The following is a 26,258-nucleotide window of genomic DNA, read 5'->3' as shown; positions in this document are numbered from 1 at the left end:
AGGACGCTTATCCTACCGATGCACCTTGTCCGTGCTCTCAGGTTTTTGTGGAGTCTCATTTACTTTTGTTTTTTTTTTTTTTGTATGTTTTATTATGGTTATTTTATGTTCTTTGTTGTGTTTGTCTTTTTTCCATGTCTGGTCTTTGTCCCTGGATTGCATTCTTTAGATTTTCGCTGTTTACTATTGTATTAATTATAATCAATGTTTTTATATGAAATAAAATATATTTCATAATTCTACTCGTATATATGTGCAAATAAGGAATGGATGATTAATCAAAGCGTTTGATATGTAGAAAGCTGAAATGACGTTACAGCACCAATCTAGGTATTACAAAATGACCGTGTTTACCAAAAAGAACACTAATTTCACACTTAATAGATTAAAAGCTAGTGAAAACTAAATATCTTCTAAAGTGTAGTATATTGACTATCTTTACCGTGTCAATGGGAAGATAGAATAATTTTTAGTTATTAAGTAGCACTCCAGCTAAGGATCATGCAAAATGTGATTCATGGGTAAAAAGCCTACATATTTTTATTTTTGATATTTTGTTTGAAATGTCATAGTAAACAGAAATTATCATGTGGTTTTTCATATAACCCGTGCTCTTAGGAGATCAAAATTGTATAGAATGCACCGTAGATTTCAAAATTAAGGGAGATAACTCTGTAAATGACGCTCAAATCAATAGAATCTACTGGATTTTCAATGTTGATCATAGAGCAGGCAGATTTGAATGAATGATTACACATTTCATGGTATAGACCCATTAAACAACTTAATTACAAAAATAAAAATATGTAGGTGTATCGCATTTTTTTCAGATTTTGCATGATTGTTACAAAGACTGCTACTTAAAGGTTAATTTAAGGTTGTGTTTAATCATATGTTACAAATATTTATCTTTTTTTTTTTAAAAGTTGTTTTTATCGAAATCAATATAAGTCAAATAATTTAATAAAAATTTTAAGAAAAAAAAGACGTGTCAATCTCGGATTTTTAAGAAATAATGACAGCACACCTCGTCATAATCACTCCATTTATAAATCTAAGACTACTCCGTAATTTTGGTAGCTTTGTTGTTGGCTTGATTTGGCTAAATTTAATTTAAATTAATTGGTTTTCTGAACAATACAGATGTGAATACAGAAAGGAACAGACAATACAGCCTCATTAATTTGCTGGGTCATTCTATTCCACCTGTACCTAAGTCTGAATTTTATATTAAATTGTTATTGATATCATAAAACCAATCATAAATCTGAGCAACTACAACCCAGCTAATTTATTTTGTTGTAGTTTCAAATTACCTACATTCCTGTTTCTAACCAGATAAGGACCATGAAGGTCACCTACAACTTATAACCGATTCGCACTTGCTACACATAGTAAGCGCAAAATAATGACCGATACAAACTTTCTACAAATGCACCTGTCATGGACGACCGATACAAACTCTCTACACGTAGTACGCGGAAAAAAAATTAAGAAACAAAGCAACTTGTATAACACAACGTCTGCGATGCGTTAAATGACTAATTTGAAAACAAAGGACGGACGCCGAAAAATGACAGATGTCTGTAATAACGTAATTGGCAAGAAAAGGATTCAGTAATTGGTTTAAATTACTGTAATTTACTTCCTGCAGTAGACAAAGTTGAGCAATTTTGTGAAATAAATAGATTATGTTTCCATCTAACAACATCTTTCCTAAAGACGTGGCTTGTTTCGTTTGTTAAAAAATACCAATTGGCTACCCTAGCTATAAAATATAAAGATTGGCTGACCTAGCTATCAAATATAAAGATTGTGGATATCAGTTTCATAAATAAATACAAAAACTGTATGTGTATATGTCGGATATTTTAATCTTGAAAATATACAAAATAGTTTCAACAAAAGATTTCTGTTCAATAAAATTATTACCAAAACTTAATAGAGATGTCATTGACAATAGCAGTGCACATACAGATAAGGCTTAGAACCACCGGGAAATACGAGGATGTGCCGAATATTTTCACCGGAGCGAGCCGAATTCGTATATCAAAAGTTTTTTGTCATGGCAGTACACTGTCATTGACCGAATGCTGCAACAAAAACATAAAAAAGACGACGTTGTAAGCAAGGTAAAACAAAGTTGTTTTTTTTTATTCAAAGCTGGTCACACCCTTGCATCTTCAAACAATGTAACGTTTGTACATTCACAACAAAAAGCTTTATTAAATCAATGACCGTATATTAATTGTAGACACACGATCAATGCATTTTGACTACTCAAAAAGAATATTCGCAGTATGAAATTTATTCTATTATTTTCAACATTGCAAATCATAGAATTTAGGTAGTAATGATTTATCCGTCCGCGTTGACTTATCTCAAATACCAATTCAAACATTGAATGTTCATACAAGGAGCTACAGATCTATCAGTGAAACCAAATTTTATGAAACTTTTTTGCATTGTTTATGCAAAATACAGGAAACAATGATTAGAAAGGTAATCTAAAAAGAACACAGGGACAAAAACATGACTACCAAAATAGATAAAATGTGAAATATTGTAATTTATTGTACTGGACAAATTTGTTCAAATCGATAAAAAAAAAATCCAGAATTTTGACCCCTTTTTTTCTATTTAGTTTGGGAAGAGTATCAAGGGAACCAAGGTTATAGCGGTAATCAAAATAATGTAATCCAGGGACAAAGACCACACGGACGAATAATCAAGGGAACCAAGGTTATAGCGGAAATCAAAAGAATGTAATCCAGGCACAAAGACCAGACATGGAAAACAGACATACACAGCAAACAATATAAAGTAACTAAAATCATACATACAAAGTAACAAAAGCAAATGAGCAACTCGGACTAAAAACTGGGAGCATGGACCAGTTGCACCTACAGGGAAAGCGAAAACAGACATACAAAAGTAACTAAAATAATACATACAAAGTAACAAAAGCAAATAAGCAACTCGGACTCTACTAAACACTTGGAGCAAAAACTGGGAAAAATGTTTTTTGACAAGGTATGAAGAATATTTGTCATATATTTCTTATTTGTGTTGAGTTGTTCCATCTCTACTTATAGTAACATCGATAAATAATTATTCTGAGTCTGAATTTCATCTGAGCATAGGAATAGTAGTATGAACAGTTTAAAATCACAGTCTTGAAGGAGTAACCAAGGGAACCAAGGTTATAGCGGTAATCAAAGAGTAATCAAGGAAACCAAGGTTATAGCGGTAATCAAAATAATGTAATCCAGGGACAAAGACCAGACATGGACGAGTAATCAAGGGAACCAATGTTATAGCGGTAATCAAAAGAATGTAATCCAGGGACAAAGACCAGACATGGAAAACAGACATACACAACAAAGAACATAAAGTAACTAAAATCATACATACAAAGTAACATATGTAAATGAGCAACTCGTACTTGAAGCTATGGTATCCCGATAAAAATCTTGCACTGAGATCGTCCAGAATTTTTTTCGACTTTTCGACCACATTTAATTGATGTCACTCGAAGAATAACAATGTACATATATGTGTGTGTGTGTGTGTGTGTGTGTGTGTGTGTGTGTGTGTGTGTGTGTGTGTGTGTGTGTGTGTGTGTGTGTGTGTGTGTGTGTGTGTGTGTTGAGGATACAATTTTGTTTTTAAGACGACACGAAGATATGACCATTGAAAACACGTCACATGGAAATGATTGAATTTTTATAGACTCCAAATTCAGAACAAAAGTTGTTTAGCTGAATTTTTATTCTCTGAGGTGTCTTTGACAAAGCAAAAACAGCACTTGGGTAAGACTTGCCGCTTATAATATACAGTAAATCAAACAAAAACTAAAAAAACACAGTGTGTGAGCTTCGCTGGTCAACAAAACACGTGGTCAATGTATGTTTCTCTGTTACTAGACAAATTAAATATTCATAAAATATATTTGTGTAAGAAATGTCAAACTTTTAGAATATTGAATGCTATACATTCATCTTTTCAATTTGCAATATTTTGTGTTTTCTTTTAATATCTAAAAATGAATTTGTGCTGACCATCATCACATATGACAATAAAGGGGAATTTGACCACATTTGTCCTTGGATGTAATCTTATTGGCAGCGACACAATGCGTGATATCATTTTGTGATTGAATATTTTATGCGATTTCATAACACATGATTTTTCATTATTGAAACAGAATTTATGCAAGTGAAATTTAACTCTGCAATAATACTGCGGTCATTAGCCCATAACTTCAATATCTTTCCGATACATTAATCAATTTACTGAAAAGTTTACAAAAGAATCAATTTCATTAAAGTTCAAGCGGGTTATATTAATTCCATCTATCATAAAAACAATGAAGCAGGCAGTTACAAAAAAATAGAAAGACATTAAATTTGGGTCATTGGATAAATCATTGAATTGCCTCCAGAATAGGGATATTAGCTTCACTAATGATGGCTAAATTGCGTTTGGCAATATAAACTAAATACACTGAGTAATTGATCATTCTTCTTGTAAAGAACGAGTAATTTATCATTACGGTAGTTTACAATATTCTATAAGAAACAATTTCTCCATAACCTGAGATCGGAAGTTTATCCGTAATTTACCATTGTTCATCTTTTTAAACAATACAATATCTTTCGTCTCGAAATCAATCAAGACAATATCTTTATTACAAAAAATGTCGACCTATTTCTATAACCGTTATTTCTTCTGCCATCAAGTATAGAGGCTACAATGGGGGACTGTTTATTAGAGGCTATATGGAGGAGTGTTTATTATTTCCCCTTTTACCCGAGAAGGCTATATCCTTTGGCCAAATTGCACAAAAATAACGCAATTATAGTAATTATTTTCTGATCTCAAATGTCTACTTTTCCTCATGGGACTATACGAGTATGCAACATTGTCTTTAGTGAATCTTTTGTAAATTTAATTTGCACGATTGAAGACTTGACAGTTTTTCATTGCGTATAACATTGTTTAGGTAAATATCGCAGTCCAGGTGTGAAAGCGTTGATTCTTTATATGACATTGTGACTATTAAGGAATTAACAAGATATTTAAGACAAGAATGTGCATTCTTGATTTTTATTTTACACTAATTTGGTAAAAGTCGAAATAAGGCTGGGGATATTTATATAAAATGCTTAAATATAAACAAAAAGGAGGCATGTTACTAGGATTCAGTTGACTTACATAAAGGACAATTCAATATAAAATGAAACAATGTATAACTGTATATTAAATTATCTTTGTGTACTGTAGTTATTACGATTTTTGTTTTAATTTTTCGACATATTGTTAATATTTCTTATACCATTATTCTGAAATACACCCTAGCAATAACTGCAAAAATTCAAAACTGGAAATTTAAGCTACTGCAAAGCGAAATGCAGCCAGTTGCTTCTTTTGCAAACAAAAAAAAAATAACCGCCAAAGAATTTCTGAAAGAGAACCAGGATTTCAATGGCTATAAAGGACATAATACATTAACATATTGACTAGACAAAGAACATGAAATACCAAAAAAAACACCCACCCCATCCCCCAAATATAAAACCAAAACAAAACAAACAAAAACCAAAGAAAGAAAACACTCAAATAGACAAATAAGTAAATGCGCTATCCGAATTCCATTGAAACAAGGAGCAATGACAATGTGCACCGGTAGGGTAGGCGTCCTCGGCTTTTCTACAAACACCAGTCGATTTGATCATATATGACACTGTGAACAACTTGTACATATTCTCCAAATATAGTCCACTGGTATTGTAATGACCGATTATTTCTAATGCCTATTTCTAATTTTGATGGTATTGTCATTCTCTAATATGTTTTGTGCTTTGAATAACTGCGAATGTTCTTTTGTTGAAGATCTTTTAATGATCTCTTTGAATATTTATTATTTTTAAGAGTTATACGATGATACATTTGTTGCGTTTCATCATAATGTTCCCTTTTCTATAGTATTGTTTAGTGACACCTATTGTATTTATCATTTATCGTTCTCTCCTTTAATCATTTATTTTTGATGTGACGTCACCTCTTTATCATATCATAGATTTAGAAATTACTGCATGAATTTTTTACGATTTAATCATTTAGGTCACAAATACAGTTCTGGTTTCTGTTATGCTGAAAGAAAATCTATTAAAATGTATGTAAAAACACCAAAATACGAATTTTGAAAATATTACTATTGCACGTCAGACTTCACTTTATTTAATAATAAAAGGTTGAGTATTATTTTTTTAAAATAAATTGTTAAAACTGTTTGTTCCTTTATATTGAAATAATTTCAGATGTTGACAATCTTTAAGGTGAAAATCTCTGTAAGAATAAGCCGAATTAATACACGTTTATTCTTGTTATATATATTCATTTATAATACAACTCACTTGTATGAACTTCCACTTGTGGTCAGAATAAGGTGTACTAGTTGGATACTACTTTTTTTACCGAGTTGTTGAGTCTGACCTTCATTTAAAGTGCAAAACAGTGATATCGTAAGTCATTTTATCAGAAATACATTGCAAATTTCGATTTCCCGGTAAATGCTGTATTTGGTAGAAAAAAAATAATAGTGTCAATGTGTTTTTACAACAGGCGAACATCAACAGATAACTCTAATAATTTGTTCAAAAATGGGATCATTTGCAACAGGCAGATGTACAATTGTTCCCTAACAGTAAAAACACTTGGTTAAAAGCTCATTAGAGATTATTACGTACACGTGTAAAGGTACATTATAAACATACCTATAACGCCTCAGCTATAAACATCTAAAAACATTGTCACTTATCATTACCATTAAATCAGCCTCTTAGGGAAGCAATTAGTGTTGTATCGTGGAATCGTTAAATGTTGCTGATCTTTCAAGTGCTTGTATTGGTTGAAGCTTTTCAGTTACATTTGAAATGAATTTCCCCATGCTGTTTCGATAATTTGTAACATTATGATTTTAAAAGTTCCACGAAGGATAATTGAACAACTCTTTTGTTTAAAATTGTATCTTTACTGGTGTTTACTAAAGGGTGCATTTTTTTTTAAAGATTTGACATACTTTTTACATACCGTTAAATATTCGTTTAGTTTAAACCTCGTTTTTCTTAACGTTAGTGAAATGATTTATAACAAAAGGTTTTTGTTTTGTATAGTATAACTTATTGATTACCCATCTCCCAATACCACCGTGTCTAACTCATAACACAGGCTTTAAAGTATCAACGCCGGATTCATGGTTTTCATAACCCAGTTTGTTTTTGTTTTTTTTGTTTTGTTTTTGTTTGTTTTTGTTTTTGTTTTTGTTTTTTTTTTGCGACACAGTCGATATAGTTTTGCTTTCTACCCTTTGACCATAAGGACGCTCTTCTATGGAAACGCAAATCACCCGATCGCAATTTTGTTTCCCAATTGGCCAAATACTGATAACTGTGTGGCGTTTGAAAAAAACTGTATCGAATCCAAGTGCTAATTATCTTGCATGAAATGTAGAAACTTGTAAGTAAAGAGAACAAACTTTTACTGCGTCTTTCTTTTTCAGATAGTACTTGTTTAATTTACGGCTATTTCATGAGAAAAATGTGAGTAGCGTAGGTAAACTGCTTTGATATTAATGAACGTTTAGATAATTCATGTAGCAATACGAACATTTGGTGCTAAAATTTTCATCATTTAAGCGGTTGCTTATGTATAGAGGCAAAAGTTAACCTTTTTCTCAATTATTTGTGAAAAGCTAATCTACACAAAGCATTTGTTAACCTTAAAATGGTTTGTCAAGAAACTCAAATGCATATCCGGTTTTCCTTTTGTCATTTAGTTAGTAGAGTTCTCAAAATTTCATAAATTTTCTCACACTTTCAAAATCACGTAACTTTGATTTAACGACGGAGTTTGACGGTTTTACATTATGGCAACAATGGTTGCAACGGTATCAATTTGATACTAAAATTTAGCCAAATAGATAAATTTAAAGCCATTAATTTCCCATTTATGAAGTGCATTTTGTTCAATAAAGACCTACAGGCAACGCTCCACACAGGAACATTTGTAAAAACATGTGATTTTGTCATTTAAAAACCTCAGATATTGTTAAACGTCTGTGTAAATAGTTTCATACGGCTTCACATCTATAAAGAAGCTATAGCTTAGCCTGAGTCCTTTAAATATCTGGGATTAAATTTAATCATACCAATGTGAAAAAAGTTTGGCGATCTCCCTTTTCGTCAAAAATAGACTCTTTTGTGCCAGTTTAAATCCCAATTTTCGTAGAAAAATTCCACCAAAAAATAAGAATACTTTTGCGCCAAAATACAGGTACTGTTATAATCTTAAAACCATTATTTTACCAGACAACAAAACGACATACATATGTACAACTCTCAAGCCGCAACTATGTTGGACGAGGGACACTGGGTAGCTACAATAATGAAGCTCTTGTGGCATTGTCTAATTTTGCGGCACTTTTACGATAACGAAGCAAACCTTTGTTCTTGGATCTTCTTGTCGATCCAGAAAAGCAGATATACATGGAGGGATAAAGCGATATACCCCCAGGCTATTGTTAGCACATTTTTGCCCTAAATTTACACAACATTAATAAATTTTCTCAAAAGATAGTTGTATTGTCATAAATTGTCAGGATCCGCCACTGGAATATGTTAAGAGAATGACATGCATATTGTTCTAACTAGGCCCCGACATATCGTTCCCGGACATGCTAAGGTAGTTTAATACTTCGCCTTTGCCAAATTATTCTTTTTCTATTTCTTTTCATATATTACTTGCTTATATCTTAAAGTACTTAAACTGCTGTATTTGAACTTTTCTAATATAATTTATGCTAGGTATTTCATTTTGGCTCTTCAAATAAAATGTTTAATAAACAAAATTTTCATAAACCACACTTTTTGAGGCCTAAAGGTATAAAAACTGTGATATTTTAAACAAATTCAACGAAACGAGACGTATCGGATAATGAATTATAAAACAGAGTTGTGGTATTGTCGTAAATAGGCCATTATGTGTACACATGAATTTTTATCTGAACAATCAGAGGCGGAATCAAATTCACGACAGTCACGTTTAGATGCATACTTAGGTGATGAAAACAGTCGTCTAAAACATCTTTTCCTTTCTTTTGAACAATAAACAATTCGTCGACCTTTTTGTGTTGGTGCACACAACGACAGACTTTTGCTATATAGATTAACTAAACTGTCATTAATAGCACAGCAATTTACCTTCGCTACCCACTTTTTCTCAGGAAATTACCGTGAATTAACAAAACCCGGCATTACATTACGAAAAGATTGAAGTCAAACAGTTTGTAGTACTTATGTCTCTATCTTTCAATCATTTTATTCCATAGTAGAGATATTATTTCTTTCTAAAACATATCATATTGTTTATATATATGTTTACGGCACCAACAGATTTGCAGCTTTTCATAAGTACACTTTGATACATCACGAAAACGAAAACCGACATACTAAACATTAATCCTATACCATTTGATGAAAGAGTAATCAAGGGAACCAAAATTCTAGCGGACATTCAAAGAATGTAATTAAAGTACAAAGACCAGACATGGAAAACAGACATTCACAACAAAGAACATAAAGTAGGTAAAATAAAACATAAAGTAATAAGTACTTGAGCAACTCGGACTCCATCAAAAACTGGAACCATGGACCAGCTGTACCGGTAGGGTAAGCGTATGAAAACTAGGAGTCTTTACCTTCAAAATTATAGTGTGACGACATTAGTTTCTGGACAACTTATTCGTTAGTCAGTACCCTTTACGTAATTTGTCAAGATTTAACATGAAGTTGGTTTAACGGCTGAACATTCTTGCGGCTTTGTTTTTTGTTTAGAGTCAAACATTGAAAAAGAAAACAAAAAAAGAAACTAATGTTAAGACCAACAGACATATAACATTCTTTATTATTTATCTCTTCCAAAAACAGGGGTTATATGAAAAGTAACAAGTTAATATCTGTTTACTATAACACTTTAAACAACATATCAAAAAATAAAAGTATGTAGGCTTTCAAACCATGAATTACAATTTGCGTGATTCTTAACTGGAGAGCTACTTAATACAAAACCTGAAAAAAATAAATATAAATAAGTTCAAAACCCTAGAACTTCATAATGCATAATGCATTATCGTACAAATAGGAATAAAATTTAAAACTAAAGTCCCAATGTCAAAGAAAAATCATTAGTATGACCGAAAGATATCGTATATATATTTTCTCCAATTCTCCATCTTTTGCGAGGGAATGAATTTTTTACGTTTACTAAAACTGTCATTTGAAAGGAATTTGGATTAATTATACAGACGAGAGAGGTACTGTAAACAAACAATGACGGAAAGGTTGTTCATTACTGATACCGACAGTTTTACTATCAACAAACAGTGGCAGAACAGACAAGAGTATTTCTCATTACTAATACCTGTAACTCTGTACAACCAACAAACAATCGCATGGAATTATCTTATTAGCCAGACTGATTTATTGTTCTTGGGTGATATCTTATTAAACAGGAATAATTAACACAACTTCATCATGTGTCACTTAAATTGTATAATCTGGTCAAAACGTGTTGATGCACAGATTACGTTTGAGATAAAATTAATTCAGATAAAGTTGTGAAACGATTACTGCAGTTATTGAAATATAATACGATTGCGATGCTCTTAGTAAGGCATTAGATACTAGTAATGTCAAATACGGATAAAAAGTTGACAATTCGCCAATTTACGTTTGGTAGTGTAAGGTTGCTCTGTAAAAATGAATTACAAGGTCAAGAATAAAAATGCATTCATTTTAACACGTCATATAAGCACCTTTTTATCATTGACAAAATATTCAAATTCAAAAATTATTTATTGGTATTAAATCCAAATTATAAGACTACAACCGGTTAAAATATAGGACAAATCCAAAACACATAAAGAATGTTTAGTAGGATACGAATACAATACACAGAAAGCAAAAAACAGCGTTTCCGCTACGACGCACTTACTTTTACTAGAAAAGTATTCAGTACTTTGTAAGGTAAATCGGACTATACCTAGTGGAAACACAAAATTAAAAAAAAAACAGGTAGAAAAAGGAATGAGCCAGGAATAAACAAGCTCAAAATGACTGTAGGTAGAATATATATCCTCGCCCTGGTGTCAGGGCTATTAAAAGTAAATAAAGAGTTTCCAGATGACCTTTACGATTTGCCTAATGCAAAGGAATGTAATTCAATGTAATATGCACCAGACTGTATACGACTGAATACTAATGGGTGTAATTAGCCGATACAACCCAATTAGATTAAGGAAAGCATAACAAAATGTATTATCTGTTCCATGCACATCCCATGCAGATTATATCATTGTAATCTGCTCAATTGTATAGAATGGACAAGAATAGAAAAAAAGTTATGATGGTTGACTATGAGGAAGTACAACATATTGGAAGAGTAATCAGGGGGAAAAATTCTAGGGGAAATAAAAACAACAATGACCATGAAATAACCGAAATAACACGTATAAAGAAAACAAAATGAAAATGAGCAACTGAAAACTTGGAGCATGGACCAAGTGCACCGGAAGGGGAAGTGTCGTCTACTTTTCGGGAAATATCTGCCGATTTTCTCATCAAAAGTCAAGCCCAAGGTAGACGAAAGAGGAGAGGAAAACTATGACACGTTGAACAAATCAGTTTTCATGGATACAAAGTAACGATATACGAGCTCATGGTGACGACCATAAACCTTTTATAGTGGTAATTTCACTCTTGTAGCAGCATAACTCTTTATGATATTAGGTGAGATTAATTTTCATTCCTTTATATGAAGCCAATAAAGAACATTCCCTTTGAAGATATTTCATTAAAAATACTTTAAATGAGGAAACGCAGCAAAAATAATCCTAATTTATGCCAGTTGTTTGTATGGAACACCATATGTGCTGCTTGTTGAAAGAGGATAGCACCAATGACCTAGAAAATCACTTGAAAACAGACAAACCAGGCAAGATGAATCAGTGACGGAAAAATAGGGGAAACGAGTGCGTAGGCCGTTATATATGGATGAAAGTGTTTAGAATTTACACAAGGGTAAACAAGTCTACAGCACAAACATTGCATCTATAAACAATCAACATATGACCCATTAAATCAGCCTAAAAGAAACATTAATAAGTAGAAACAGTCTTAAATACTCTATAGTATAGCGTTATTACCATTAAAGTTGATTTGCCTTTCAAGCTTCAATCAATAGTTCTCTTCAAATCCATTGAAATAAAGCTTTTGAAAAGTATATTGTTGTGTTCCATTATTACGTGAAACAATGTTCAAACCGCCGTATTTCACTTCATCATTGTGAAAGATTGTATTGGATACCAGACCAAGCTAATTGAAAGCTCAAAGTTATTGTGATTGAAAGTAATTAGTTAAATATGACATGGCACGTAAGTTTATAATCAAGTACCGGTACTGCCATTCGATAATGTTTTTACTATAATAACATCGTACTTATTGAACACATTACTTTAAAATAAGAAATAAAAGAATTTTTTTGTATCCTTGTTCTTTGCGGCGAAAATAATTTTCATTTAAGAAAGAGAAAGCAAAAAACAACAAATGACATGCACCTTGCGAGAGGAGTTCCTGATAAAATTTGCTCCTTGTATCGTATTTATGTCATTTTGTTCAGCTTTTGCTCCGGTTTATATATTTCTCAGTCAGTGTATTTGCATTTCATTAATATACATGGGATAGATATGACTAGAATTTTTAAACACCATTATAGCTTAAACGTATAAACATACAAATTGAACTGAAAGCTTAATTCAACAACTTCAATTATAATTCCCTGCTATGAAGCATCCCTCAAAATACATTAGTTCCATGTTATAACGAGGTCATTAGTTATGTAGTGCAAAAACACGGCGCAAATTAAATAGAAATGTTATCATTGCCAGTAAGATTTACATAACAGTTACCTCGTGTTGTTAGATTGATAGCGATTACTTTGATGTAATTGTTTGGATGTTAACATTAAAGCAATGGACTGTTTAACATACAAAAGTGTATCATCAATTAAATTAAATTAAATTAAATAAGTTTGAACTAGATTTAATTATCGCGTCATCAGTATTTATTCCTACTCTTTGTATTTTTATGCCTCAAAGGCTACTAAACTCAAGAATAAAAACAGGACAGTTTAGAGAAATCGCAACCCAAAGTCGTGGAAAGAGTAATCAAAGAATCCACGATTCTAGCGGAAATAAACAGAAATGTAATCCAGGTACAAAGACCAGACAAGGAAAACAGACAAACACAACAAAGGACATAAATTAACCAAAATAAAACATACAAAGTAAAAGTATTTGAGAAACTCGGACACAAAAAAACCTGGGGCATGGACAAGGTGCACCGGTAGGGTAGGCGTCCTCTGTTGGCGACAGAGGAACGGAAAACTATGATACGTGTAACAAATCAGTTTTCATGGTGCAGGTGGATACGCTTACGATCCACGAGCTCATGAGGACGACTATAAAACGGAAAAATAATAATATTCAATAAATGAATTACATGTAAAAACTGGCAATAAGAAAAAAAACAACAACAATAAAAATAACAAATTTAACCACCTGCAAAACAAAAAAAAATAACAAACAAACAAACAAACAAAAACCAAACTAAAAACAAAAGACCGGGAGTAAGTAAGGTGATCTGGATGGGTAAATCTGTCACATTATAAAACTTCGTCGTGATAAACAGCACATGGGTTTTGGAATGATCGATAAATTTAATAAAAAAAAATATTTGTTAAAAATACACCACAAGATAATGAAATTAATATATTGGTGGAATTATTATACTGATATTTCAAAATATAACAAAACGAAAGTTTTGACGTAAAAAGTATCAAAACACAAACATGCATATAGAATGTATCTTCAAGAGTCTCTGTTTTAAAAATGTAGCAAATGTCATCAACCGTCAATGCGAATAAAAGCAAAATGAAAAAAGATGACCATGTGACTTTTTACTGAACAGATAAAATGAGCAATAAAAGAGTGAACCATCTAAAAAGTGAAATAATAACTTTTTCTGTGCTCCTACACATGTTGATACAAGTCGTAGGCGTAGAAAAGGCGGAGAAGAAGTGGTCACAGGTGACATACACTAAACAAAAAGGCAGAGAAGAAGTGGTCACAGGTGACATACACTAAACAAAAAGGCAGAGAAGAAGTGGTCACAGGTGACATACACTAAACAAAAAACTCTATCTTCTCTTTACTAGTATTTGTACGCGCTTATGTCCGAGGTTTTTGGATACCTTGAATTTTGTTCACTCGTTGATTGTTATGATGTGGTCACTTCCAATAAATGCACAAATTCGTATTTATAATGTCGTAGTTTTGTCGTTAGTTTTCACTAATACTCGATATAATTCCAAGCATTCGGTGGGTAACATCCGTGTAGCTCTTTTTTTTTCTTTTTTCGTTTTGTGTGTGTGTGTGTGTGTGTGTTCTTTTAATTAATTTTGTCTGTTGTCTTTATCCCTAGATTTGCATCCTGTTCTTCGTTCTCTTTGATCATAGATGTATATCCTGTTCTTCGTTCTCTTTGTCCCTAGATGTGTATCCTATTCTTTTTTCTCTTTGTACCTAGATGTGTATCCTATTCTTTGTTCTCTTTGTCCCTAGATGTGTATCCTATTCTTCGTTCTCTTTGTACCTAAATGTGTACCCTTGTCTTCTTTCTCCTGGTCCCTAGATATGGGTTTTCTGTTCATAGTTCTTTTTATTTCTAGATGAGTATCCTGTTCTTCGTTCTCTTTGTCCCTAGAGGAGTATGTGTTCTTTATTCTCTTTGCACTTAACTGTATATCCAGTTAATCGTTCTCTTTGTCCTTAGATGAGTATCCAGTTCTTCGTTTTCTTTGTCCCCAGTTGGGTATCCTGTTCTTAGTTCTCTTTTTCCCTAAATGGGTACCCTGTTCTTAGTTCTCTGTGTCCATAGATGAGTATCTCGTTCTTCTTTCTCTGTGTTCCTAGATGGGTTTCCTGTTCTTAGGTCTCTGTGTCCCTAGATGTGTATTATGTTCTTCGTTCTCTTTGTCCCTGGATGTGTATCCCGGTCTTCGTTCTCTTTGTTCCTAGATGGGTTTCCTTATCTCCATTCTCTATGTCAGTAGATTTTTCATGTTTTTCGATCTCTTGTCCCAGAGATGGGTATCGTTTTCTTTGTTCTCTTTGTTCCTAGATGAGTATCCTGTTCTTAGGTCTCGTTGTCCCTAGATGAGTATCCTGTTCTTAGTTGTCTTCGTCCCTAGATGTGTATCCTGTTCTTCGTTCTCTTTGTACCTAGATGGATTACCTCATCTTCGTTCTCTTTGTCAGTCTGTGTTTATCCTGTTCTTAGTTCTCTTTTTCCCTAGATGGGTAACCTGTTCTTCGTTGTCTTTTTTCCTAGATGGGTATCCAGTTCTTAGTTCGCTTTGCTTTTACTTTTGGTTATCAAGCTGACAGTATCATTTCTTTTTATGAAGAGATTGATCACTTTTTAAAGTACCAGTTCATTTTAAACGTAGACAATTCCTACTGTACATGTGACTAGGGGTGCTTGAAACACCGAGTGTTTGTTTTTGTCTATATACGCATTTTCGTATTTTTATGTCCTTTATGCATACAGATCTGTTTTCTGGAAACAATCACTTGCAAAACTCCCCCTTAATTGACCAAATCTTACAAATAACTCGTTCGTCCTGTCGACGTTATGTACCATTTATAAAATATTTATCTCAAGCGAATTACATATTGAGACTGTGGTCTGTAATGTTTCTTATGATGTTGAGATGCATGTATTACACCATATATATTTATTCATATGAAGTCTAAAGGAAGTTGTCAACCGACAAACTTAATGTGTAAAATTTTATATATTGTTAAAGACTGTCACTTAATTATTTCTTGTGAAAATAACGTGAAGTGGTGGCTGGAAAAAAAGGAAAGAAGCCAACATTGAGGTTATTGAGAATTTCAGTGCTTTTATTTCAGATTTTTAGAAAGGATATATTTTAACTCGAATGGTTAAGTAATATTATGAATAAAACAAAACTTTCAATCCAAACAATAAATCAAAGGAGGTTCAGATCATAAAATCAACACAGAATAAAATACTATATGGCTTAAACATTACTCATGTACTTTAAAATTCTGTGCAGATCTTAATAAAAACGGGTTGCATAACAGTAAGACGTTATCCTGTTTCTAAACTAATTGCCTTATTGCCTTCGGGGAGTATATCTAGTAAATGATTGATGCCCGTTCGTGTTCTATGCTATCTCGTGTCAGTGATGGCATTTGAAAATATCATATGATCACGTGGCTTGTAAATCAAAGTAAATTGACCAATTGCGTGATCAGTTTTTCTGCTTTACAGTTTTGTTTACGAACCAATCAGAAGTCAATTACGATGTATTACTCTGCCGGGAAAATACTTGTCAACGCGGAAAATTGTTTCTCATACAAATTACAACTCAACCGCTCTCTGCATGGAGACTGTGGAATGTTCATGAAAAAAAATAACTTCTCTTGTGTTCCCGGGAATATGTCTCATATTATGCACTTAAAGTTTCAATGTCTTAAAGAAAAAAAACACCTTTCATAAAACATAAAACTTGATTTTAAAATTCTGAACAAATACATGCATAAGTTCAAAAGTTTTGAGAAACTGGTATCAAATTTATATCCGTTATATATATAAATATATATAACGTCTCAGAATGTGACGACTCGTCTACTCGTCTACTCGCTACGCTGCTCCAAATTGATACAGGGAAGATAAAGTAAACTTATACAGGAAAATTAATAATATATAAAATATATATATATATATAAACATCTAAATATGTTTAATATCACCAGAAGATGATAAAATTCAAATTGAATATTTCGGATAATTGATATCCTTCTTCAGCATGAAACTATATGAGCATAAAACTCACAAAGTTCAAGATCAAAACAGATTCAGAAGGTGAATCGCGTACGCTGTGGGTGATTATACCTTTATCAAAGGCTCACATGAGCAACTGATAAAGAGCCTGAATGAAAATAACATAGTAGGTCTTTTAATCAAAATTGAAAGTAAAAATTAACTGTAAAAAACAATTTAAAAAAAAGTTCATGTATAGTAGTACGGCGTATTGATGTATAGCATATAGTGCTGTATCAGACCAAGACCTAAAATGAATATTTTCTCGTTTATTCCATCTGGTGAAGTTCTTTGTAATTTATTCATCCAAAAGCTTTCCCGAGATACTCGTTACATTTTGACCAATTTTTATTATGTTCTATGATCGTAACAACAATGTTGTGGAGATTCTCCTGGGTGTGTCCGGCGGATCTAAGACTTAGAGGGAGGTCTGGTTTGCATTTGTAGTCACTGCGATGACCATTCATACGCCTGTTGAAAGGTTGTTATGTTTCGCCAACGTACTGCATACCACATCGGTACTGGAGGAGGTAAATGGTATTTTCAGTTTTGCAAGTCACGTCGCAAAAAATGGCAAATTCCTTTCCAGTGCAGTAGCTTTACAAAGTTTTGGTGTGCGGCATCTGGGTACAGGTCTTACATCTTTTATCTCCACATGGTCGACACTAGCCCGTTGTATTTTGTTTGAGCTGAGATGAATTCTCTGCTCTTACTAGGGCATCTCTAAAGCTCCTAGGTCTTCGGAATGCCAGGACCGGGGCATGAACGTCTACATATGTTTAACATCACCAGAAGATGTTAAAATTTACATTGCATATTTCGGATAACTAATATTCTTCTTCAGCATAAAAATTATGAACTTTTGTTATATTCTAAATGATGTATTCAAAACCAAATATCCAGGTTCTGGGCTGGTGCATTTGTCGCATATTGTATCCATATCAGTTCTATTAATAGCCCTGACAAAGATTTATATTACCGTCACATATTTTATCTTAAATGCTTTTTTTTAAATAAAAGGTTGACAATTTTCCCACTAAATAATTTTGGTCAAAACTTCGTTTTAAACAAATCAAGGTGAACAATTTCATTCATTCATTCATTCGAATACCAATTGTTCAAAGGAAATGTATTTGTATTTGGGGTAACAATAATAGAAATCGATCATATTTAACACCAATTACAAGGTAAAGTATCACGACTGGCAACGTACAACATCTTCCAACGGAATGTGATATGCGTTCTTTACAGAAAAATGACAATTTTTGCACATAGAGATGGCAACATATATTACCTGTAAAGTTTGTTTGAAATGTCAATATGTTAACATTGTAATAGAGATACTGCATGCACCATTAGTATTTCTACCAATGGTTTAACCGAAAGTAATTTGTTCACATTGTAATAGATATGGCAAATTTTATCGTAATTGTTCACACGAAAAGTTTAACCGAATGTTTTGTGTTCACATTGTAAAAGATATGGCCCCATTGATCACAATTGTTCATATGTAGAATTTAACCTAATTTTATGTAATTATATTCACATTGTAATAATATCTATTACAATATTATTATAATTACACATTGATCACGACTGTTCACACATATAGTGTAATCGAATGTTATGTGTTCACATTGTAATAGATAATAGATTGATTACAAGTGTTCATTCGCATAGTTCGCTGACAGACATTAAAAAAAAACACGTTTTCTTTCATACAACAACCTAGATGACGATATTATGCGAGTAATGTAACTGTTTAAAAGGCAAGGAAGTAAATGAATAAGGAGCATTAGCAAGGCATAATAAATTTTAAATTACAAATATTTTTACCCTGGTTTCAGTTTATGAAATTGTTTTTGTGTTTTTTTTTAATATCTTGTCTGAGATAATACAAGAGGAAGGTAAACCTGTAACTAGAGATATAAAGATTTCCTATGATATCAACAATAAGGCGTACATTAAATTAATCTTTTTTTCAATATTCATAATGAGGACTTGACTGCAAAAAAATCCTTATTTCTATGCATTATATAGACAAACCACCAAGAAAACGGCGTGAAACCTAAAACAAAAATTAATTTTGTACTCACGAATAGACAGTGTCTAACGAATGATTATAAACTTACTTGACTGTACCATCTTCTTCGTATTTGCTTAAGTAAAGCCCCTTCAAATCCCGAATGATTCGACCAAAGAATTCCCTAACTTCCACCAGATAATGCTGGTCAATTTCAATCTGATCTTCGAGTTCTATTATCCAAAACTGATTCGGTCTGTGTAAAGATTGTTTTCGGACTTTCAATTCCTTTTTCGTATTAATATTTTTTACAGTAACATCCTGTGGAAAAAAATGAATCCAGTTGGTATGAAAAACAACATATTTAGTTTGCTTTTTGGCGATTAAGTGCATTTTTACACTTCCGGAATATGTTTTATTTTCCAAATCAATCCTGAGGACGATGTCATAGTGTTCAGGAAGAAATGCGCGAGATAACCGAATGTTATGACTTGGATGTCCGCGGTCAAGGCTGTCTTCATCAACAACATAATCGTTTTGAATCCCTTCACTTTTATTTTCAGATTTTTCGTATTTTGGACTGGATGTATCGTTATTTTTGAATGTGAGATTCTCAGCAAATATCCCTTTTAATTCATCTTTAATTTTATCCTCAAAAGATACAGTTATGTTTTCGTGGCTTGATCGAATAATCTTTTTACTATTACCGCAATCACAAGGTACTGTAGATGTGATCTTTGAACTTTCATCTTTTCGTACAAATGTTAATAATAAAACAACAAGCAAAATACATAACAAAAATGCTGAGGTAAACAAAACAACTTTAGATCTACTCAAGTATACTCCTCGTTTTGGTTCCTTTAACGTCACTAATATGTCTTTTCGATCTTGGTCATTAGTCAAACCATTTAGTATACCATTTTCCACCGCGGCCAAACTCGGACGGTCCTGCTCTTTGTTCATTATTATTTTTTATTATTTTTTTATTTATTTATTTATTTATTTATTGATTTGTTTGTTATTTCCAACTGGTACAATTATTATTTTCCTAAAGTTTTAAATTTCATTGTATGCAAACACTTTCATTGCGCAGTCTTTATAAAGAAAATAAAATCCATGCGAGTAGAATAAAGTCCTACATTGTATAATATTTCTAACAATACACAATAACAGCACGTAACGTCTTCGGGAAAATGAAAAACGAAATAAGCAATTTATAGTCCAGTTATTTTACGTTTATCCAGCAGAAACTTCTTCCAAAATTGAATTAAAGATCAATTACTGATGTATTTTCTTATTGCGTTTACAATAACTCAATCGCTCGCATCATTAAAGAAAATAACCACAGAACACATTCGGAATTAAAAAGACAACTGCGGTTTTCGATGAGACGCGAGATGTTCAGATAGAGACAGGGTCGTGATAATTGATTGATGATCTTCTGCCAGGAGGAAATAATACTAAGAAATAATGCTACAGCACGTGCTAATTCCCTTTAAGTTACTATGACTGACACTGTCGTAGTAAAGAATGATAAGTAAAGATTTAATGAGGGTGCTTGTATATGAGATACTCTAGTAAATTGTATTGCACTGATATAGGAGACTGTTGTGTCCGACTGGAAACAAAAATGTATTGGTTACTGCAGGACATGGTTTGTCGAAATATCTTATCTTTGCAAGTTCAATGTCGTTTTCTTTCTATGTTAATTTCAAACACGACAAAATAAGACGTGAAAAAATATCATATGCATTTTGGGAAGTTACTGGTTATGTTAAATATGACTTTTATAAATGAAAAAAAGTTTTATGTCTTCTGAGGTTTCTTTCTTTTTTCTTTTTTTTTGTTTTGTTTTAGTTTTTTGTTTTTGTTTGTTTTTTTGTATTTAAGTTTATTTTCTGTCCGATGTTTTCTTATACTTGTACATTGTCCTAATGTATTCCTAAGAAATGACACATTTTAGTACTGAACAGATTATACTGATTCTTATTTATAATTTGATTTTTTTTTCTTATAATGTCGCCTTCAGTTGACTTCCAATGTCGGTATTTGTGGTGATATTAACTTCTAGCATTTTATTTAATTATTATTAAGATCTTTGGTCGCAATTCTTCCGAAAGCTCTGGTAACTCATTGAAACACTGTAACAGTTCACCGGAATTCACAGTTCCTATATCATTCGTGTTGGTTTTTTTGGTTTTTTTATTGTTTTTTGTTTTTTGTTTTGTTTTTGTTTTTTTTTTGTTTTTTTGTCATAGATGAAAGCATATTTTTTCAGTTACACGCTTACAAGCACTAATTTTCGATTATTTTCAGAAAAACAATTAATCATCCGACGAGAATATAAATTTTCTCTTGAAATCAGTGATACGTTTGAATGAGAGTCGATGTAATCAAAGCCAATGACAATGTATTTGCATGTAAGACATGTTTACTTTAGCCTCTACCTATCTCACTATCAATTTCAATATGAACACAGCAAGTAAATACTATAAGCGAATTAACAAGAAATGGAACAAAAACAAAGCTTTGTGTGCTTTGCTTCTTCCGTATGCTGCATTTATTATAGGTGAATAAACTGTTATGGTTTATGTATTAACTGTTCTCTTTCAAATTGAGATGTTGATAAAATTTTGATGTAACAACTCATTGTCTCAGAAAATGCACTGTGCATAGAATTTCCAAAGCATGTATCAAAATAATCAGATTTGCTGAATGTAAAATATATTTTTTAAGTTATTAATCACATATTGATTGTTCTTATATCACAAAAAAATTATGTTAATCATTTTAACCACATTCCAATTTTTAAATAATGAATATATGCAAAGAATAATCAAGGGAACCAAGGTTATAGCGGTAATCAAAGGAATGTAATCCATGGATAAAGACCAGACAAGAGAAACAGACATACACAACAAAGAATATGTAGTAATTAAAATCATACATACAAAGTAACAAAAATAAATGAGCAACTCGGACTCCACTAAAAACTGGGAGCATGGACCAGGTGCACCGGTAGGGTAAGCTTCCTAAAAATACGATAGTGTCAACAGTAGGATGATCCAAAAACGTCAAAAGCCAAAACCATTGCCTGAACATTAATGCAAGAAACAGAGACGATCTACATGTATAATGTAGCGAACCAAATATAATAAGACGATAAGGGAAACGAGACGTCACACAAAAAAAACTAAAGCACTAGCAACATGAACCACTACAAAAAACGGAAGTGACAGCAGGTGCTCCGGAAGGATATGCATGTCATGCTCCGGCACCGGCCATATTATAAATAAGTATAATCTGGTAATAATATATCAGCATTAATGCACCTACTCCGCCGGACGTATCAAACACTATTCACACTAGTATATAATCAATGATTATACGGTCCGTGTAACCTTTTCACAAATAACTCAAGATATGTACGGTAAACAAATATTCGAGAATAAACTTTTTTTCTATTTTCGTTGCAAACTCTACGTAAACAATTCATTATATCTGCAACCTTGAAAACATTACATGTGCTAATTTTCTATATACAATTAAAAGGGAGATAGATTTGTATCATTATAAATAAGAGCGTTATCGTATTTAAACAGAAATTAGTTTATTTACGTAATCATGGTAGGTTTGTGATGCAAGATGGTTGCAATCAGGCCATTCAAAATTGTTTTAGGTGTTTGGTGATAATAGAATGAATATGTTTGCAGCCTGCAGGTCGTTTGTGACATTTGTAAGCGTTAAATAGGAATTTGTTGCAAGGAGTTGTCATTTACATCCTTATAAATATAACAAAATGTAAACCATTTAATATCAAAAAATGCAGTCTCATAAAGCAGTTGGTACGACAACACAATAAAATTACCCATGGTTTATCCTGACATTTCGAAATACTGTTTAAAATATGTCAAACGTGTTGGCGTTATGTTGATGGAATTTGTTTTTTTGCAGAATCGCCATCTTTTGAACATAAGTAAAAGGGAGGCATGACGAAAGAATAAAAGAAGTTGTAAGATAATCTACTTAATGACGTGCATACATGAAACGAAATTAGATCTGCCATCGCTATATTTAAGTATCATTCTTTATCAACAGATGAGACGTTTTAAAACAAAACTACTTGTTCTGATTACGTTACGATTGAACTTGAACCAATCAAATGTCGAGGGCAATAAAATACCTATTCCTTTTTTGCACATGGTAGTACCTTCCAGTGATAGATTCGATAGTTTTGTGTTTTGAGTACTTTTCGTATACCGTATTGTTTTATTTAGATCTTTCTTTTTATTTGATTATAATGCTGCTGATGAGAGATGACTCCTTGAAACACGTGTTCAGCATATCGATATTTGCAATATAGATGATTTTATTGGTATTTGAAAGGTATTTCTGACACCAAACAGTTGTTATTTTTTAACAGAATTATATACAGTAATTTGAAAAGGAATCGACAACATGCATCTTGCAATAAGAGGAGCGATAAAAATGGGCAACTTACCTACAACATTCAAACCAATTATCAATAACTGAATTTGATTAGTAACCTCGAGGTTTATAAGCGTAAACTACAGCAAACCAGGTTATATTATTTGATTTATTTTTCAAACTCAAGAACGATTTCTTCAGTGCAATCAAATGTATCGTCCCTATAATGTTCCCATGAAATTTATTCAATGAATCATATTTATTGCTTTATATTTTAACTAAGGTAAAGGGCAATTTAAAATGTTCTGAAGTTTGAACGTTTTGACCGAGTGGAGAAATCTTGTAACACCCTCGTGACTGTAGAAGAATCTATATATCTTTTTTAACTTGTAATGTTATTATCATTTTTGTCTACATTTAATGTTTTATCAATGGCTCATTTTAACTTTAAAATGTAAAAGTTTTGACCATTCTTTTTATATTTGTTTTTTGTTTATTTGTTTATTTGTTTATTTCTTTTTGTTTGTTTGTTTTTGTTTGTTTTTTTGTTTGCATTTTATGTTCATTCAAGGGGAAAAGGTATAGGAATTAAATGTATGTTTAATTCGAAACTGTTTCATTTCATCTAAAATCAGTTGTCGTCTTACTCAATAAGTAGACACTGTTGTATGTTATGTTCTGACTTTCTATCATCTTAATATCTGCACAAATCTTCCAAAGCGCTGTAGGAATTGCATTTAATAGAGCAGGTGCAATCTTCTATTTCGGTATTCAGATATCAAACGTTATCAGTTTATTATTAAGTTCACCAAGAGTTCTTTATCACCAGATCATACTTATACAGATAAATACTTCGATGATTATAGTAGTTACTTAACCAATACATAATAGTTACACTTACATGAGCTGTAAAATGATGAAAGGTCATTTACTGGGGTCAGATTTTTAACACGCGGTAAAGGAAAAATATTGCTTCAAAAACTACTACATAACTAAGTTGTTTTCAGATAAACGTAGCCACTATTTGAGTCTCACGTATTTGTTCTGGATAATTCCAATATGACGTACTTCAAAGCCCATTAGACCACAGCCATGGTAAAAAAACACATGACTAATATTTCGAGCGACACATAGGCAGTGTCCTTTCAAAAATTTGAAGAAACTAGTCATATTAGAATTGAAATGAATAACGGAAACTCCATTTTATCTCTGTTTTACCACGGGTTGGCCATTTATGTCGTTATTTAATCCCTCGCAATCGCTCGGGGTAAAACAATGCGATATGGATGGCCAGCCCGTGGTAAAACAATGATGAAATGGAGTTACCGTGATTTATAAGATAATCTATTAAATCCAACTGAGAGTGACATCTTGTCCCATTATCATCATTATTGTTGTTGTCAATGTCTTATATATGAAAAGCAGTAAAAATTATCTTGAAGTGAAGTGAAGTGACAGTCCAGGACAAAGAGGAGTGTCCAAGACAGAGAAGAGTGTCCAGTACAAAAAAAGTGTCCAAGTCCGAGAGGAGTTACGAGGACAAAAAGAAGTGTCCATGACAGAGAGGAGTGTCCAGGACATAAAGAAGCGTCCAGAACAGAGAAAAATGTCCATGAAGAGTGCAATGTCTATGACAGAAATGTTCAGGACAGAGTGGAGTGTCAATGACAGAGAAATGTTCAGGAAAAAAAAGAATTGTCCAGGACAGATTTGAGTGTCTATGACAGAGAGAAATGTCCAGGACAGAGAGAAGAGGGTGTTTAACGTGCAGCATCAATATGTTTAACGTACTTTCCGTTTTATCCTAAAATTCATAATACTATGATGATATTGTTAGTAATATTCAATTCACTCTTTTTGGTATTAAATACCTTAAAGAATATTGTTAATGAATGTAAAAGTTGAGCAGGTTTTTTTTTCAAGTAAAAATGCGTACTGTATATATAGTCATTTCTTTTACCTCATGCTAAAGAGTAATCAAGGGAACCAAAGTTCGAGTGGAAATTAAAAGAATGTAATACTGGGACAAAGACCAGAAATGAAAAACAAATACCATAAAATAGCCAAAATATTAAATACAAAGTAACAAAAGTAAATGAGTAACTTGGACGCCACTAAAAACTAGGAGCATGGATCAGGTGCACCGGTAGGGAAAGCATCCTTAAAATCTATTGTCTCAAAATATTATTTTTTAATTTTATAAGATATATTTTCTTTATTTTTATGATTCTTTCATTGACGTTATTTAGAAACCAAACAATTGACAACATGATGATTTGCATTATATATAGTTCCGTCTATTATATATAGTTCCATGTAATATCTAAATTTCCATGTATTATATATAGTTCCGTGTATTATATATAGTCTCGTGTATTATATATAGTTCCGTGAATTATACATAGTTCCGTGTGTTATATAGTTTTGTTATTTTTATTATTTTGTTTTCATGGCCAAAAATGCGACAAGACAATTTCATATTTAAAAAAACTATCATTTTTCATCTTATTATCATAAATTAAATCTAATACACTAAAACAAACAAATATCTATGTTTATCTGTCTGTTCTCTTTAATATGTAAGATTTATGAGACTAGGACATTGTGTATATGGTAATTTAGACGATAATAGAAGTCATTTTAAAACTGCTCGATTGATTTTAATGAAACTCTCTTGTAGTGATCATAAGATAATGAAATGTGCATTTTACTCTTAAGTACCATTCTGGGTAAGAATCAGGTGGCACATAATTTATGTCAATTTGGTCTTTTCTGCT

The 26,258-nt window shown here is 32.2% G+C and overlaps 1 protein-coding gene across 1 annotated transcript in view; it reads right to left on the bottom strand.

Annotated features, from left to right (window-relative positions):
- The window catches only part of LOC148597593 (aminopeptidase N-like), a 49,198-nt gene extending 28,619 nt beyond the window's left edge, over window positions 1-20,579 (bottom strand). Inside the window, exon 1 of the mRNA XM_088563300.1 lies at window positions 19,163-20,579. Coding sequence (XP_088419426.1) covers window positions 19,163-20,016 — 854 coding nt within the window. The 5' untranslated portion in view covers window positions 20,017-20,579. The remainder of the gene's footprint in view (window positions 1-19,162) is intronic.
- Between the last annotated feature and the right edge of the window lie 5,679 nt (window positions 20,580-26,258).

Source organism: Perna viridis, chromosome 15 (assembly GCF_037379345.1).
Source record: "Perna viridis isolate PV_CMFRI_1.1 ecotype Kerala chromosome 15, ASM3737934v1, whole genome shotgun sequence".
NCBI lineage: Eukaryota > Metazoa > Mollusca > Bivalvia > Mytilida > Mytilidae > Perna > Perna viridis.
This window is presented reverse-complemented; position numbering and strand designations above follow the sequence as displayed.